The sequence below is a fragment of the Dendropsophus ebraccatus genome, chromosome 3 (genome assembly GCF_027789765.1).
Source record: "Dendropsophus ebraccatus isolate aDenEbr1 chromosome 3, aDenEbr1.pat, whole genome shotgun sequence".
NCBI lineage: Eukaryota > Metazoa > Chordata > Amphibia > Anura > Hylidae > Dendropsophus > Dendropsophus ebraccatus.
The window spans coordinates 165,384,629-165,401,436 of record NC_091456.1 but is presented as its reverse complement, the minus strand read 5'-3'; the positions used below and the strand labels follow the sequence as shown (position 1 = coordinate 165,401,436).

Genomic DNA, 16,808 nt, shown 5'->3' with positions numbered 1-16,808 from the left:
TCCCATCATCACAGTAGAGCTATTACTGGGCCGGCCTCCATACAGCCAATAGTCTGATACTGCTGTAGTGATACCATAATCATCCAGGAATTATAAGGGAAATAGTTGTGTTGTTCACAATGACCTCAATGTGCTCTATGAATTATTTATCGGTAATTGAAGATACAATGTGATTGAAATATATTTGTCACCTAAACCACCAGATGGCAGTAATGCCAGGGGCAAATTATCTGCCCCACCCATGTTCCTAAATCTATACTTGTAGCCCCTATAACCACTTAAAGGGCATATGTCTAGAGCAGGGATAGGGAACCTCCTGCTGTTGCAAAACTACAATTCCAATCATGCCTGGAAAAATAATTTATTCTAATTAGGAAGATGTAATAACGCTGACCGGTATACTGTAGCTCGCAATACAAATTCTAAAAATTATGACAACATTGTAGAAAAACTCTCAACAGGTTGCAAACCACATCCCAACCAGCTCTCCGACACCACTCTTTGGTGGTAGCCTTTTCAAGTCAGAGTTTTTGATACTTTTTCGGAGCCTTAGAACATGACTAGGGATTTAATAAGCCAAGCCATAAACTCTCCAGATGGGGAAGTTACCCATCTGCAGACATCTGTTTCAGGGGCAGAGAGGCCTATCAAAGGGGAAATCTATCTCTGTGAGGAAAGTGGAGACTTATAGGTCATTCATGCTCCACTGGGAATTCTGGGAAGCAGGATATTCAAAGTAACTCAGTGTATGGGAATATAATGTATTTCAGAAATTTAACTTTTAATGTACAGCTGATAAGCTAATCAAAAGCAAATCATCAAATGGAAAAGCTTTCTTGTGCCCTGTCGCTTTGTTTAGTTTAATTTACTCGAAATCTTTAAATCTATGTTGTCTATAGGGAAAGATCAAAAATAAGTCTGTGCAATATAGAAAAGGAGTCCTCTGTAGAGCAGATAGAAATATCAGTGGTCATAATAGTACATGTCTCTAACTGTACTCACATGGTTCTCTCTAGTGACCAAGAACAGAAGTCTAAAGCAGAAGTGGTAGGGGGGCAAAAAATCATTATGGGCAGGGGGTAGGGGGAAATTAAAAAAGACAGTATGCCCATCTGTCCCCTTTGCCCGCTCTGCGCCGCATCTCTGGGCTCCCGTACCCTGCAGGGTGTCCTCTTCTCATGGTTTCTGGGTACGTCATGACCTGAACATTACAACAGGGTGGGATTTAGCCCGCTCAGCCAATCAGTGACTGCAGCGGTGTCCCACCCCAGTCATTGACTGGCTGAGCAGGCACCCGTCAACTAAGTTGTGATGTAGCCGGAAGGGGGCTAAGAAGACAGACGGCTGGGGTCTTGGAGTAGGAGGTGACGTTGCGCAGGCACCGGGACAAGTGACTATAACTTCTTTTTATGTTGCCCCACCCCTTACCCGGAATATTTTTTTTGCCCCACATCAGACTTCCCCTTTAAAGGGGTTTTCTTGGCAAAACAAATTCATGGCCTATCCACAGGATAGGCCATGAACCACTGATCGGCGGGGTACCGACACCTATCACCCCCGCAGGTAACTGCATCGCAGCTCTCATGCAAGTGAAATGAAGCAAGCCTGGCCACTACATGGTGGATAGAACCAGTTGCTTCTGGCCCTTTTCACTGTATAGTGCGGATGCTAAACCGCTGATCGGTGGAGGTGATGGGTGTCAGCACCCCGATCAATGACCTAATCCATGGACAAGCAATCTGTTTTAGCCAGAAAACCCCTTTAATATTTGGTAGGCAAACAGCCCAGATCCCCTGCAGGGTACAATTAGAGAGGCGATAAAATGTGTAAAAGTATCTAACAGCGATCATACTATGTGTATGCCACAGAAATAGGTGTTAATCTATAAGGCACTGCCTAAAAGAAGAAGAATTACAATTTAAACATAAGGCAGTAAAGCTGGGAAACAATAGATGCTAAATTCTATAGAAACACAAGAGAACATTTCTCAGAATCGTTTGCACCAACAAATCCCACCCTCAAATATTGAACATTTTTTTGTACAATGGCTAAATATCGTGCTTTTTGTTTGCATGCAGCTAAGCTGAGATAACCTATTGTTTTCACATAAAGCATACTTAAAATTCCGAAATGTTGACAGAAATAGGACAGGATGATTATAGGTCTATTAAATCTTTTTTTGAACCAGTTGTGCTGAGTCAGCAGATATGGACGTATAGAGTAGGTGTTGGGGAAAAAAATTGGATAAAAAAAAGCATTGTTAAGCCGTTCCTATTCATATTGGAAATGAGACGGATCTATTTTCTAGATTGTGACTCATTCTTGCCGAGAATTCATATGGCTATTTTGTATTTAGGATTATACATAAATGCTATGCAGAGATTTATCAAACATGCTGTAAAGTGAAACTGTCTCAGTTGCCCCTAGCAACCAATCAGATTCCACCTTTCATTTTCCAAAGAGTCAGTGAGGAATGAAAGGTGGAATCTGATTGGTTGCTAGGGGCAACAGAGCCAGTTTCACTTTACACCATGTTTGATAAATCTCCCCCTATGTTCACACACACAGTTAAATGCTAGCAAAAAGTAAACTAGGTATAAAACGCAGATGTATTTTGAATGTATTCATGTGCTACATTAAAGTCTATGGAGAAACGGCTTTCTGTGCACAGACTGACATTTTTCCATAGACTTTAAAGCTATGTTTACACAATGTCCCTTTATTTGCCTATTTGCACCTCAAGGCTGTGTTCACACTACATATATTTCAGTCAGTATTGTGGTCCTCATATTGCAACCAAAACCAGGAGTGGATTAAAAACACTGAAAGGATCTGTCCACACAATGTTGAAATTTAATGGATGGCCGCCATATAACAGTAAATAACGGCCATTATTTCAATATAACAGCCGTTGTTTTAAAATAACAGCAAATATTTGCCATTATATGGCGGCCATCCACTCAATTTCAACATTGTGTGAACAGATCCTTTCTGTGTTTTCAATCCACTCCTTGTTTTGGTTGTAATATGAGGAACACAATACTGACTGAAATATATACGTAGTGTTAACCCAGCCCAAATATGCAAGCAAAATACGACAGTAAAGTTGGTATAAAATGCGACCGTATTTTAAATCTAATAATATTCTACATTAAAGTCTATGAAAAAACAGCTGTCTGTGCACACATTGTAGGCTATGTTCATACTATGTAAAAACAACGGCCGTTATTTGCACAACAACGGTCGTTGTTAAGAAATCCAGCCATTGTTTTTACATATTGTGAACATAGCCTAAATTTTTTTTCCAATATGTACAGAGACTAACATTTTTCCATAGACTTTAAGGCTAGGTTCACACACAGTAAAATAAAGGTAAAAATACGGCCTCAATTTTCAATATAATAATGTGCTCGAGCGAAGTCAATGAGAAATTGATCAGAAGTGCACACATTGTATAAGATAATGGCTGTAATTGACTACGGCCATCCAAATAATAAACATGCTCATTATTTATCACCTGCTTTTGCAAAATACAGCAGTTTTTTTTTTCAATGTTATCTTTTCTCAAAATGTTTTATTCTTAATTGAAATGATGGTCGTATTTAGCGTTTATTTTACGATGTGTGAACCTAGCCTTATGACGTGCATTAATAGATTCAAAATACGGCCATGTTTTACTGTCGTACTTTGCTTTTATTTTACTGTGTTTGAATAAAACCAAAGGGTATAATTACAAAGGGGTGTGCGCCCATATGTTATTAGTAGTGTTGAGTGAAGATGCCGAAATGTTGGTATTCGGCAATATTCTTTGAACCCGAACACTCTTGATTTGACTCGACAAATATAAATTAGTGCTGTGCCTGATCCACACAGTGCTACATGTCCAAGATTTCATTACGGATACAATGCCAAGCACCGAAGCTAAAAGCAGATTCAATCAATCCATTTTTCATCTGCCGCCTCCTCATTTTTATATTCATACAAGGAACCACGACTGTGATTTTTTTTTTAAATTGGTTGCATGCTCGTGTTTAAATAAGGTCACATTTAAATAAAGGACATTCTTCAAGGGAAGAAATTTTGGTAAGTCAAAACTTGTCAAAATCTAATTAAAAAAAAATTTGGATAGATACTAAAAAGTTTAAAGACATTCTAAACATATAATAAATTCATATATTAAAAATACAATATATAGAAAAATTAGCTTTCCATTTGGAACCGATTGACATGCTTATATGGCTCACGTATATCGTACAATAATATTCAGTGCAACCTATTAGGATTTCCCTAGTGCATAGTTAAGAAGGACACACCTAATTTCTTTTACTTAACTGCAGGATATATTGTCACGATTAGCATTGAGCAAACTAGCCGAACTGTTCAGGTTAGGCGACATTCTCTGAACCCAAGCGCTCGGCATTTGACTCCCTGGATCTGGAGTAGAGATGAGCGAACCTGCCGAGGTTCGGCTTCGTATGAACCTGAACTCTCGGCGTCTGATTCCCACTGTCTGCAGCCTCCGTGAAGAGGGTGGATACAGCCGGAGGACCGCCTGGAAAACTGGGATACATCCTATGGCTATGGCTGTATCCCAGTTTTCCAGGTGGTCCTCCGGCTGTATCCACCCTCTTCATGGAGCCTGCAGACAGCGGGAATCAGACGCCGAGAGTTCAAGTTCATACGAACCCGAACCTCAGCAGGTTCGCTCATCCCTAATCTGGAGAACTTGGATACAGCCCTAGGGCTGCCAGGAAAACATGTTTACCAGGACTCCCTAGGGCGGCATTCAACTTCTCCAAATGCCAAGAGTCAAATACCCAGTGTTCGGAGCATGTTGCCAAACCTGAACAGTTCGGCAAGTTCAGTCAACACTAGTTACGATCAATTTAAGGGGGTGTACACTTTGGACAATCCCCTTTTCAGGAGTTCCTGAAGTTAAGTTAATCAAAGGATGTCCCAATCAGCTGTGATCAGTAGCAAGTATTGAAGTCCCCTACAGAACCACCACAGGTGAAGTTAAGTATTAAACAGTGCCAATTAAAATCGTTAAGTCTTTGTCTGCTCCAGAATTCATTACAAAGTTACTAGAAAATATTTTTTCAAGAATCCCTTTTAAAGAGAACCCCCCTCCCATTTGGCACTTTGTAGAGCTGTTTTATGGTTGTAGTACCCACTAGTGTAAGAGCTTATTTCCACGTCTCATATTTTACGGATGCTACAGATGGAGAAGCCCTGTAGTGGAGTGTTTCACCGCCCCAATATCATGTCGGGAGCGGGGAAACTGTTGGAGATTTAAACAGTTTCCCCGCTCCCGGCATGATATTGATACATTATGTCAGGTGGGGAAACACTCCACTACATGACTTTCCCGTTCGTAGCATCCGTAACATATGAGACGTGGGAATAAGCTCTAAGTCAGTTAGGGCACCATGCTGATGTACACTTTAACCTGCCAAGTCATACAGATTGGTACCAATATGTTGTATATATGATCATTATTTGGCCTCCTACATAGAACTTTACTTCTAAAATGAAACCTATACGCCTTATAACATTTACGTACTCAACTTACAACTTATCCATTTGTGCAAGGGCATAGATAGACTAAGAAACCAAAACTATAGAAACATTATATGTGATGAATAACTATAACATTATGATGTTTCACCGGAATATTCTGAATGATCAGTCAGATTTCTGCAGTTTATTCTTTCGATGACCAAAGATCCCAGCCATCATGGGACAAAATGTATTCTGAGAACATATATAGCAATGCAATGTACAACCACAGGTGCTATGACGGAAACAACTCAGTCTTACTGCTTTATCATTTCTGAATCGGGCTTAATGTAATCACACAAGCAGTCGGCTGGGATTACATGGTGTTTTTGGCTGGGACACAGGTCGTATGGCCAAAGACACTCCCTAAATCGTGGTGTATTACAGCTAATGGCAACCATCACCAAAAATCTCTGGCATCGAGGTGGTGCCTACTTAAAGGGGCATTCCCATCTGGAGTAATTATGTCCTATCTACAGTATTCACAGGATAGGACATAACTAAGAGATCGGTCAGACCCCCCTGCAATCTCGAGAACCCCCCGCGAAAAGGAGTTACATGCCGAAGAGAGACAAAATCTGCATTCAGCTCTTATGGCTCCATATAGAATGAATGAAGCTGCAGCACACATGAGCAGCCCGCAGCTCCGTTTGGGAGGTATTTCATGGTTCTCTTCCTAAGCTGCAATGTAGAATGATTCAGGAAGAGCATTACAGAAATCATTGGTAATGCACCTTGGGTTATGGCTAGAGATGAGCGAACCTCGAGCATGCTGGAGTCCATCCGAACCCGAACTTTTGGCATTTGATTAGCAGTGGCTGCTAAAGTTGGATAAAGCCCTAAGGCTATGTGGAAATTATGGATATAGTCATTGGCTGTATCCATGTTTTCCAGACAACCTTAGAGCTTTATCCAAGTTCAGCAGCCCCAGCTAATCAAATACCGAACGTTCGGGTTCGGATCGACTCGAACCCGGTTCGCTCATCTCTAGTTATGGCCATATAGCCATAGCTTAATACAGCTGAATATCCAAGCCCAAATCTAATAAACCAATCTATGGGGATAAATTAACTCTATTTAAGTAATAATCCAGAAATCAGCAAACCTGAAATTTATAAAAAATATTTAGAGGCACAACCAGGGCCTAGAGGCACAACCATGATTACTTTCTTCCAGAGACAACACCACTCTTCAGTTTGGGAGGGGCTTCGTATTTCAGTTCCAATGAAGTGAATGGAGCTCAAGTGCAAAGCACACCTGAACTGGAGACAAGAGTCATGTTGTTTCTGGAAGAAAGTGGTCATGTTTTTCTAACATTGGATAATCCCTTTAAGTGTATGTCCCATATTGTAAGTCACTGATAGATTTTAAAACCCTCAGACAAAAAAATTATGATTTATGCTGCACCTCTATTTCAGTATCTATTTCAAGTGAGGTTGCATCCGTGACACGCAGGACATTGGGAAGTTTATTGACCAAAATTTAAATTCAAAGAAAGAATAAATAGGTCAAATAGATATAAAGGAGCCATATAAAACCGTTATAGACATAAGGTATACATTTTTCCAATTGGGGTCAATCTGTCAGAACGCGAATGTGCAGCATCTGTTTATTGGTGGCCGAAGAAATTGGATGCAGTCCTAATGCTGCCTGGAAATCATGGGTACAGTCATAGATAGAGATGAGCGAACCGGGTTCGGGTTCGAGTCCATCCAAACCCGAACTTTCGGCATTTGATTAGCTGGGGCTGCTGAACTTGGATAAAGCTCTAAGGTTGTCTGGAAAACATGGATACAGCCAATGACTAGATCCATGTTTTCTACATAGCCTTAGGGCTTTATCCAACTTCAGCAGCCACCGCTAATCAAATGCCGAACGTTCGGGTTCGGATTGGACTCGAGCATGCTCGAGGTTCGCTCATCTCTAGTCATAGAATATGTTCACACGTATATTTTCAGAAAAGTATGGGCGTTGTTGCCGATTGCAACAACCGCCGTGATTAATACGAAAATATACGTTACGTTGCTGTCTATGGAATCCCAGCTGGAGAATCCGGCTTTGGTCGCACGCTCCATTGTGTGCAGTGGGGAGCTCTGATGCGGGCGCACACTGATGCACCCGCATCAGAACTTAGCAGTGCAAAAGATCATCCGGACGGTACTGCAGTACTGGCCGGGATGATCTTATCTGACACCAGCCGGGTTGCGGAACGGACGGTTTTCCAGGACTCCCTAGGGCTGCATCCAACTTCTGCAGCCACCGGTAATCTAATTTGCTCATCTCTAGTGGTCAATTAGGGCACTGCAATTTATTTGTTATCTCTTCTAGAATGATGAAAGTGATCTGAGCAGCCAATTTTGAAAGATGACAGATTGTGATTGGTTGTCACTAACAAGATTTTTCCAGAATTTTACTTGTATCAATCTGATTCTCTGAGCAGACCTTTGGGCACCTCAATAAGTGCCTCATCCCCCATTCAAACTGCTGTGGCTTTGCCTGGTACTGCAGCTTTATTCCTTTCATTATTTGAAAAGGAAAGAAGCTGCAGTGTTAGGAACAGCCGCCAACATATGTATAGTCTTAACGACAATGACTTATTGCTACCAGTAATTAGGGGTAGAGTCAGACCCCACCTGATAGAGGTGGCATTGAAATTTCCAGCTATAGGTCCACCCAACCTGCAAACATTGGTTATACTGGCAAGGCAAGCAGTGGCACTGGCCACAGGAGGAGGTGGATGGAGGGGTACAGTCAATGGTAGGGTGGCACAACACTGAGCATATTGCATACAGTAGGTGGCACCCGCTCTTGTCTTAGTTTACCATATCGTCTATGATTTTACCAACCAGTTTCCCTCAACTGGGGAGAACTGACTGTATCCCAGTCCTGGTCAATGACCACATATAGAGTCCTATACTAAGGACAGGCCGTTTAAATTAAAGGAGTTCATAGACAATAAAAACTATTTTTTACTGCCTAATAGACCATATATTGATAAATGGTTATTTTACTACCTTTCTGTGGTCTTCCATGTTTCTCCCTCTACTGTTGATGCAACCTGTCTACTCCTTTGTCTTCATCGCCCCACTTCCTGTCCAGTGTTCATCCTGTTACAGCTTCCCACTGTACTCTCTTGTTGGGAATACAGACTTGACTTTAACACTACCCACTAAGTCAAGTGGCACACTCAAAATAGAGATGGCTGAATTCCAAGCTAGAATGTACAGCAGAAAGTCCATTACAGGATGCATACCAGACAGGAAATAGGGCTATAGAAAAAAAAAAAACAGCCTGCATCAGAAGCAGAAAACAAGTGCAAAAGGTAGTAAAATAACTTTATTCATTTATGAGACACGCGAATAGGTTTCGTCTTCAGAATTTTACAGTCCTGAATAACACCTTTAAAGAGTTATTTGAAACAGCACTGTGAGCTATGTCTAATGTTGCAGCATTCACTTGAATACGGCTGAGCTTTAATACCGGAGACCGCCATAGACAAGTGTGGAGCTGTTTCTGCAAGATAGCAGCTGTGTATCTCATACAGCCCATTTATGAGTTTGAAAGATATAGCAATATAAACACTTCTTCTAATCACCGTCATCGGCAGCGACCCAAGAAGAACCTGTGATGTGTATCAGTAATCTCAGTAGAAGGCATACAAGTGTATTAGCAGAATCTTGTCATAGAACATTGCACATGGTCGTCAATAAAGCTTTGTCTTTTTTAACGCCCTTACACATAAAGCTTACTATATACAGCCTTAAAATAAGGTTCTAAGGTAGTTGTGATCTAATCACACATCAGGTTTGTATCGAGAAATGAACATATGTACACTTATGTATATATATATATATGATTCCGTACAAAAGTCGACAAACTGTCGACACGATGGTCGCTTTGAATGAATATGGTTTCTTGACGAGTTTAGGCACCGATGATTCCTAATGGATGAAGTCACCTAAATCACACATCTAGTTTAAGGTCTAAACATTGAATTTGGCGTTCACAAAACAGTTTATCCCACTGCTTTTCTCCTCTTACCGACCCCACCCCTAGTTATTAAAAAATACATCTTTATAAATTTATTAAACTAATGGCTAAGCTTTTATACTACATGCCTTAGGATATAATGATCCTTTACATTAACCACAGAGCAAACCGTGCGCATCGGGACAACATAATGAAGTCATATTCATGAAACCGACACAAGCAGAACGTCTAAATTCTGAAGACACGATGTAGGGATGGATTCATGAATGGATCACGAGAAGCCCACAAACAACCAGTGCTCTAGAATTTGTTCAGGCAAAAGAAGTGTTTTTCGTTACATTCTCAAAGACCTTGAGATTATACATTGGTTTCTGCTATCCCTAAAGTTGATCCAATTAGATTCTGCTTTACTAGAAGCCATGCAGTAGACATTGGTATTATTGATGATCGAATGGGGAGGGAAAAAAAATTCTGTGAGGTTAATTAAAAAAACAGCTAAAAAAAAAAAATCGCTTTACATTTTTGCATTGGAAATATTGTATACACATTGGGCATGCAGATTTAGTCTTTGCAACAAGGAACCGGTTATAAAGCAAACATATTATCGTTAGTAATTCCAATGACGTTAAGAAAATGTTGAAGAACGATCGATGCAAAAATATAACGTCTGTTAGGTAAAATCATAATTCTTACGATGGCATGGAAATTCAAAGAAAATATCTAATAGAGTATGGTCTATTTATGCATTATGGAGTCAGATGAAGCCCCCCAAAAATACGTCGTCTATAGAGATGAGCGAACCTCGAGCATGCTCGAGTCCATCCGAACCAGATCGTTCGGTAATTGATTAGCGGGGGCTGCTGATGTTGGATAAAGCTCTAAACTTGTCTGGAAAACATGGATACAGCCAATGACTATATCCATGTTTTCTACATAGCCATAGGGCTTTATCCAACTTTAGCAGCCACCACTAATCAAATGCCAAACAATCGGGTTCGGATGGACTTGAGCATGCGCGAGGTTCGCTCATCTCTAGTTGTCTATAGTACTGGTCTCCTCATATGGGGCAAACAAACCTTTTATGCCCTATCAGGCCCCAGGTACCCTAGGGTTCACACCATGATTGTTCCATCCCAAACATGTATACATCAGTATCCTTTCAAAATGGGAGTTGGGTAAGCGACATGATGGGACCGAGGTGATCCTTTCAAAATCAGATGCCGAAGTATTCGAATGTAGATCACATAGACTTTATTGGCCCACAAGGATAGCGAGTTACTACTTTTGGGGCATTTTTCAAAAGTATACGTGTTTTAACTTGGATTACTTCAGGGTCTAAGCCCAAACGCTCATATTTTTCGAAAATGATCTGAACATAGGCCATTAAGTCTATGGGGCTCAAGCCTATCCGTGTTTGTATATGTCGAAAATCCCACCCCAACAGGTTGTTGACGTATACATGCCATGAATTTCACAATCGTGGTGTAAATGTTAGGCCCTTGCACCAAGAATTGAGCTATACTCCATTATCCATGACATGGAAACAGGGCTGTGGAGTCAGAGTCACAGGAGTTCAAATTCATTTTGCATGGAGACGGGAGTCAGAATAATAGAGAAATGTACCGATTCCAAATCTGGCTTCAAAATAAAATTAATATGTTATTAATGTTGTGTAGTTTTTATTTTATTTATTTTTTAGGTTTAAAATAAATGCATAGCTTGTTGCATATTTAATTTCATAAGAATTTAGAAAGGTTTAAAAATTTAATTCATATAAATATATATATATATTATCTTCTATCGGTCTAAGGCCCCTATTTATCAAAAAGCAGATAATTAGGATGTTCTAGCAGTGATAGAATATCCAGGAGTCATAGCAATGGTTAAGGCCCCTTTCCCATGTATCAGGCGTTCCACTGACGATTCCCTCTTTTAGTAGTAGTAAAACAGCGGAGGGAAAATAATGCTAGAAGAGATCCCACTGTTGGCAATGGGGTCGTTCCTGGCATCTGCACCGGATTAGTCCAGATACTGGATAAGAGAATGTATCTTGTAGAGTTTTTCTGTCTGATTCAATGGACCAGATGACAACTGGTGAACTTTGGCTCCAGTTCTCATTAGTTTTTGAATAATACTGATCCTGATGCAATACTGATTAGTTTTTGAATAAGATTGATCCTGATGCACCTGATATATGTGGACCCAAGTTGGACGTTAAATATGACATCAGAGTTGAAAATACGGCCAACCGAATCCACAGCCCTGCATTTGAAATGTTGAAAAAAATAAATGAACCAAAATAATTCGGTCATTAGGGTGAATGGTCAAAATTGCCGTTTAATGGGATTCTCCATTTCACGATTAGGTGGAGATGATTCGGAAATGTGAACGCAAAGAAAAAAAAGTTATAAAAAAAATGTTTTTAATGTTTAAAGTAAAGGAAGACACACATATGTATATGAATTTATATGCATGAAAGTTTTAGTGCTAAACTATATATATATATATATATATATATATATATATATATATATATAGTTATTTTTACATTCTTTTTGTATTATTGAGCCATCTAAAATATTTCTTGATATAGATATTAGGATTCTATAGATTTAAAGAGTTTTTTTTGGGATGTTTTCAGTTTATTACAGTGCTGTTCATATATACACATAAGAGGCATCATAAATTTGAAGCATAACGTGGTTTGTCTGTGTCTGTTTCTGTGGTTGGTCCTGTGGTAGTGGAATCCTTACTGGAAGCTGGGGCTGAAGTTGATGGTGGAGTTGGAGCTCCGGCTCTTGCAGGAGGTAGAGCTCCAGAGGACATCTGGCGAAACAGGGCGACCCGTGGAGGGACATTGCCCCGGCTTCCAGACTGAGCACCTGTAGCTTGCAAATTTGATACAGGTTGAGGCAGGGACGCCAATGACTCCCCTACTGTTGGATGTGGTTTTGCCACAAGAGTAGAGACTTCATGGGGTAAGGAAGGCTGTGAGGCAGAGAGAGGCCTCACATCTCTTGTTAGGTTAGAGTTTGGTAGAGCTTGGGTGCTCTTATGAACCTCGCTGACTGGCGTTGCTCCAGACGATGATTGTTGTTGTTGTTGTTGCATTAGAGAAAGTTGTGATGCAGTTGGGGAACTGTATTGAAATGTTCGGCCTGCCAATGGACTCTGTACTGAGGGACTACCCACAGCTGAAGTAAAAGAGGGGGAGAACATAGCAGCTTGCTGTGGTGTCTGTGGACTTGGTGTTGGAGATTGTAGGTTTCCATGAGAAAGACTGTTTGCAGTATAAACAGGTGGAGATTGGGTCCTCATTCTCAGTGATGTGTTGGTACCAGAATTTAGAGCTGGCATTTGTTGGTAGCTAACTGAGGGAGTCCCTTCTATCATCTCCCTGTCTTGTTTCACTATCTGCTTCAGTATCTCGCTCTCCTGGTTGTTGAATACTCCCGTGTTGAGGTCCTTTTGGAATCGTTGCTGGAGAATTGAGTTCTTCTTCCCTGTTGGGAAACACAATGGTATTAATATGTAGGTAAAATAAAAGTTGAGTTGAGGTACCAAAAGTCATAATTGTAAACTTAAACAATAAGAAGTATTTCTCATTACAACAGAAAACATAAGTGGACACCGAGAGTTCACGTTCTTAAGAGCATTGTATGGTTTCCTTCAATATGGTAAAACAGATGATGATGATAGATAGATAGATAGATAGATAGATAGATAGATAGACTTGCTTTCCGATACACAATTGGCCTACAAATACAAGTAATGCGTACATGACATCAGACTCCAATCCCAAATGGTGGGTGCTCAGACTTGGCACCCTTATTGATCAGCAGTTCATTAGAGCCATAGTTAAAGAATCAGGAGTTAAAGTACATGACTCCATTCACTGTCCAATGGTGGTGCCAAGTTACTACAGCTCAGCTCCCATCTAATTCAATGGGAGCTAAGCTGCGGAAACCTGGTGGGACCAGTACATAAAATATGGAGCTATCTGCTTCCTGTTCCGTTCACTGTGTGCATTCCGGCCCAGTGCACATGGCAAACAGCTGATCAGCGTAGTAACTATTGGAGATGAGTGAATCTTGAGCACACTCAGAGTTGTCTGAACCTAAGCATGTGCCATTTGGTTACTGGTGGCTGCAGAAGTTGTATGTAGCCCTAGGCTGTACCCATGTTTTCCAGGACTCCCTAGGGCTGCATCCAACTTCTTCAGACACCAGTAATCAAATGCTGCATGGTAAGGTTAAAGTTACCCCACGCTAGATTAGCTCATTTATAGTTTCCATCTATTGGCACCCCATAAATCAGATATTTGTAACCTATTGTGAGGATAGGCCATGAATTAAATAGACACGGAAAATAGCCAAAAATACCTTTCTATCCAATACTGTACTGTAACATATAAATTCTTGATTACTCATTACCATGTAAAAATAGTACATAGAAACAATAAACGGGTCCCCAGCTCATCTCAATACACAGTAGATGAAAATCTAATGACCCTAACCGTGTAAACTTTCCAGTGATGAAAGTGCCCAAAACGTACCCCAAAGAAGCTATAGGAAATGGGTCCAAGCTTGATGTTTTTGGTGATGTTTTATACACTGTTGGTGTTTGCATGATTTTGCCTCCTGCATTTTGACATTTTCTGAACATGTGATGAAGTGAGCTGTGCACATGACTTAGTAGGGCCATATTGTAATCCAACAGAATTATTCAGAACCATATTTCGGTTTGGTCATATATGGGTATAGGTATAATGTTTTTGTGTGTGTGTGTGTGTTTTTTAGTTGTTTTACCAAAACTGTTTCACATAACATCGTCATATAAATCTTTTATTTTGTAGCACAAAAGAGAAAACCAGCTTATTAAACCTAGATCAGTAAAAACCCTTCTAAATAAATATAGTCCAATACCATCAACTACTGTATTTGACAGCTCTAATTACCATCTTCATTCATTACCCTTCCTTATAATTCACCTCATCAAAATTATTTGTTCTTTCCCTTGGTTTGATATCCATGATAGTTTATTGAATTTGGCCAAAATTTGCATACAGTACCACTGACGTTAGTCAGATTACGTTAGTGAGAATATCCCCAGTGGCGTAGGCCGCTGCAACCGAGCCCACCAGCGAGGGGTCCCCCCCAAACCCTGCCTTGCCACAGCACTGCCCCCCCTCTCCTGTCCTATCAATCACTCAATCACCGCAAAACACTGCTTGCGGTCACAAGAGGCAGTGTCGGACTGGCCCCCAACTGATGCACAGCTCCCTAGGGGTGGCCCGGGGATTCCAAGGCAGCGCACGTATCAGTGAGCTCAGTGTGTACCAGTGGGCGCTTCTGGCACAGGGAGCTTGTGTTAAAGATACTCCCAGTGCCAGAAGCACCAGCGTCGGCGCACACTGAGCTCACTGGTGCGTGTGCTGCGCGGGAGTCCCCGGGCCACCCCTAGGGAGCTGTGCATCAGCCGAGGGCCACAATAACACTACAGGGGAAGAGAGGAGAAGGGAGTTGCGATAGGGGAGTGAGTTGTTAGGTGTTATGTGTTTTTTTCTTTGCTTTGCCCAGAGAGGGTCCATCTATAAAGGGGACAACACAGGGGGGCCATCTATAAGGGGGACAATACAGGGGGGCCATGTAAGAGGAGAACAACACAGGAGGGCCATCTATAAGTGGGACAACATAAGGGGGCTATTTATAAGGGTGCAGCATAAGGGGGGCATCTATAAGGGGGACAACACAGAGGCCATCTATAAGGGGAACAATACGGGGGGCATCTATAAGGGGGACAACATGGGGGGGCCATCTATAATGGGGACTACACAGGGGGGAGTATACAATAGGGCGTGCAGAGAGGGGGGCAACTACTATAGTGGACTACACAGAGGAGCCATCTGTAAGGGGGGCTACATATGGGGGACTACAAAGAGGGGGGCTCTCTAGGAGATGCACAGGGGGCCATCTATATGGAAGACTAAACAAGGGGCCATCTATAAGGTGGCTACACAGAGGGGGGCATATACTATAAGGGGGTCACATACAGTCAGCCTAACCACTAAATGAGGGCATAAAGGGGCCAATACAGATGTGCAGTTTGTAGAGAGATGATAATGGTGCCAGAGTGAGGAGCCTAATATGTCTGTCTGGCAGATTCTGTGGATTCTCAGCTCGTAGAAGTTCTTATGATGGCCCAGGGCAAATGGAGAAGAAAATGAAAAGGAAACAACTCTAATCAGAGATATATTATATATAATATATACCTAATATATTAGCAATGATGTTGTTGCTCTATTCATTCTCTGTGGGAGCCAAGAGGACAGAGTTTAGCTTTTTGCTGCAGCTTCTATAAAGAATGGATAGGTTGGACTCCTATGATCAGCTAGTTACTCCCTATCCTGTGAATAAGGACTAACTTTCACACAAGGTAACACCCTTCAGTCTTTTGAGAAATAGCCGATTGGCCAACACTCAGCAAACTATATTTTGCTTTGCCCTGCAGTGACCTGGCTTTAAGATTGTCTACGGATGAAACATAAAAAAAAGTGTTCCCCTTTCCAAACTATATACAGTGAGACATTAACCTCATAGCAGACCTTTGCCAATCCATAGTAAAATGCATGCCGTACACAACTGTTGCTTGTGAACCCAGCCTACAGGTGTAGCAGTAGTTTGGGCCACACATTGCCCTCTGTGCATTTTATACTGATAAGGTTAATGGCCACAAAAACAATCACAGGATAATTTGTGTTGTCTGGTGGCTCAATTAGTCGAGCCGTATGAATGCTTTGCAAACCATTGCCGATCATAGTCTGGATTCCTCTGCCTATGTGAAAGGGCACTTAGCTAATGGGAGATGCAAAGACACACTAGCAAGCCTCTTATTCTCATAGACTATAATGGATTACCAATATTTTAATAAAAGTGGTGAGAATCTGCACAGGCCTACAATGTTAACAAACAAGAGTGTGGAAAATCAGTCTAAGAAATGTGAAAACAAATGAGGGTATATATAGTCCTGCATTCACTTTAAAGAGGTTGTCCGGGATAAACGCTTAAATAGAGATCCTGCCGGGGCGGGGGGTGGGTGTGTATACTTACCTGTCCTGCTCCGCCACAGATGCTTGTTCCTGTGCTATCTCCTATGGGAATTTCACGTCAGCAAATGATGAGATGATGTCAAAATACTGACAGCGACACAGAGCGGGTGGGCTGGGAACCAGAAGCTGTGGCGGAGTGGGACAGGTGAGA

At 41.3% G+C, this 16,808-nt stretch overlaps 1 protein-coding gene across 1 annotated transcript in view; it reads right to left on the bottom strand.

Annotated features, from left to right (window-relative positions):
* Positions 1–12,120: 12,120 nt before the first annotated feature.
* HCN1 (hyperpolarization activated cyclic nucleotide gated potassium channel 1) overlaps positions 12,121–16,808 on the bottom strand; it is a 257,247-nt gene continuing 252,559 nt past the window's right edge. Inside the window, exon 8 of the mRNA XM_069964733.1 lies at positions 12,121–13,052. Coding sequence (XP_069820834.1) covers positions 12,229–13,052 — 824 coding nt within the window. The 3' untranslated portion in view covers positions 12,121–12,228. The remainder of the gene's footprint in view (positions 13,053–16,808) is intronic.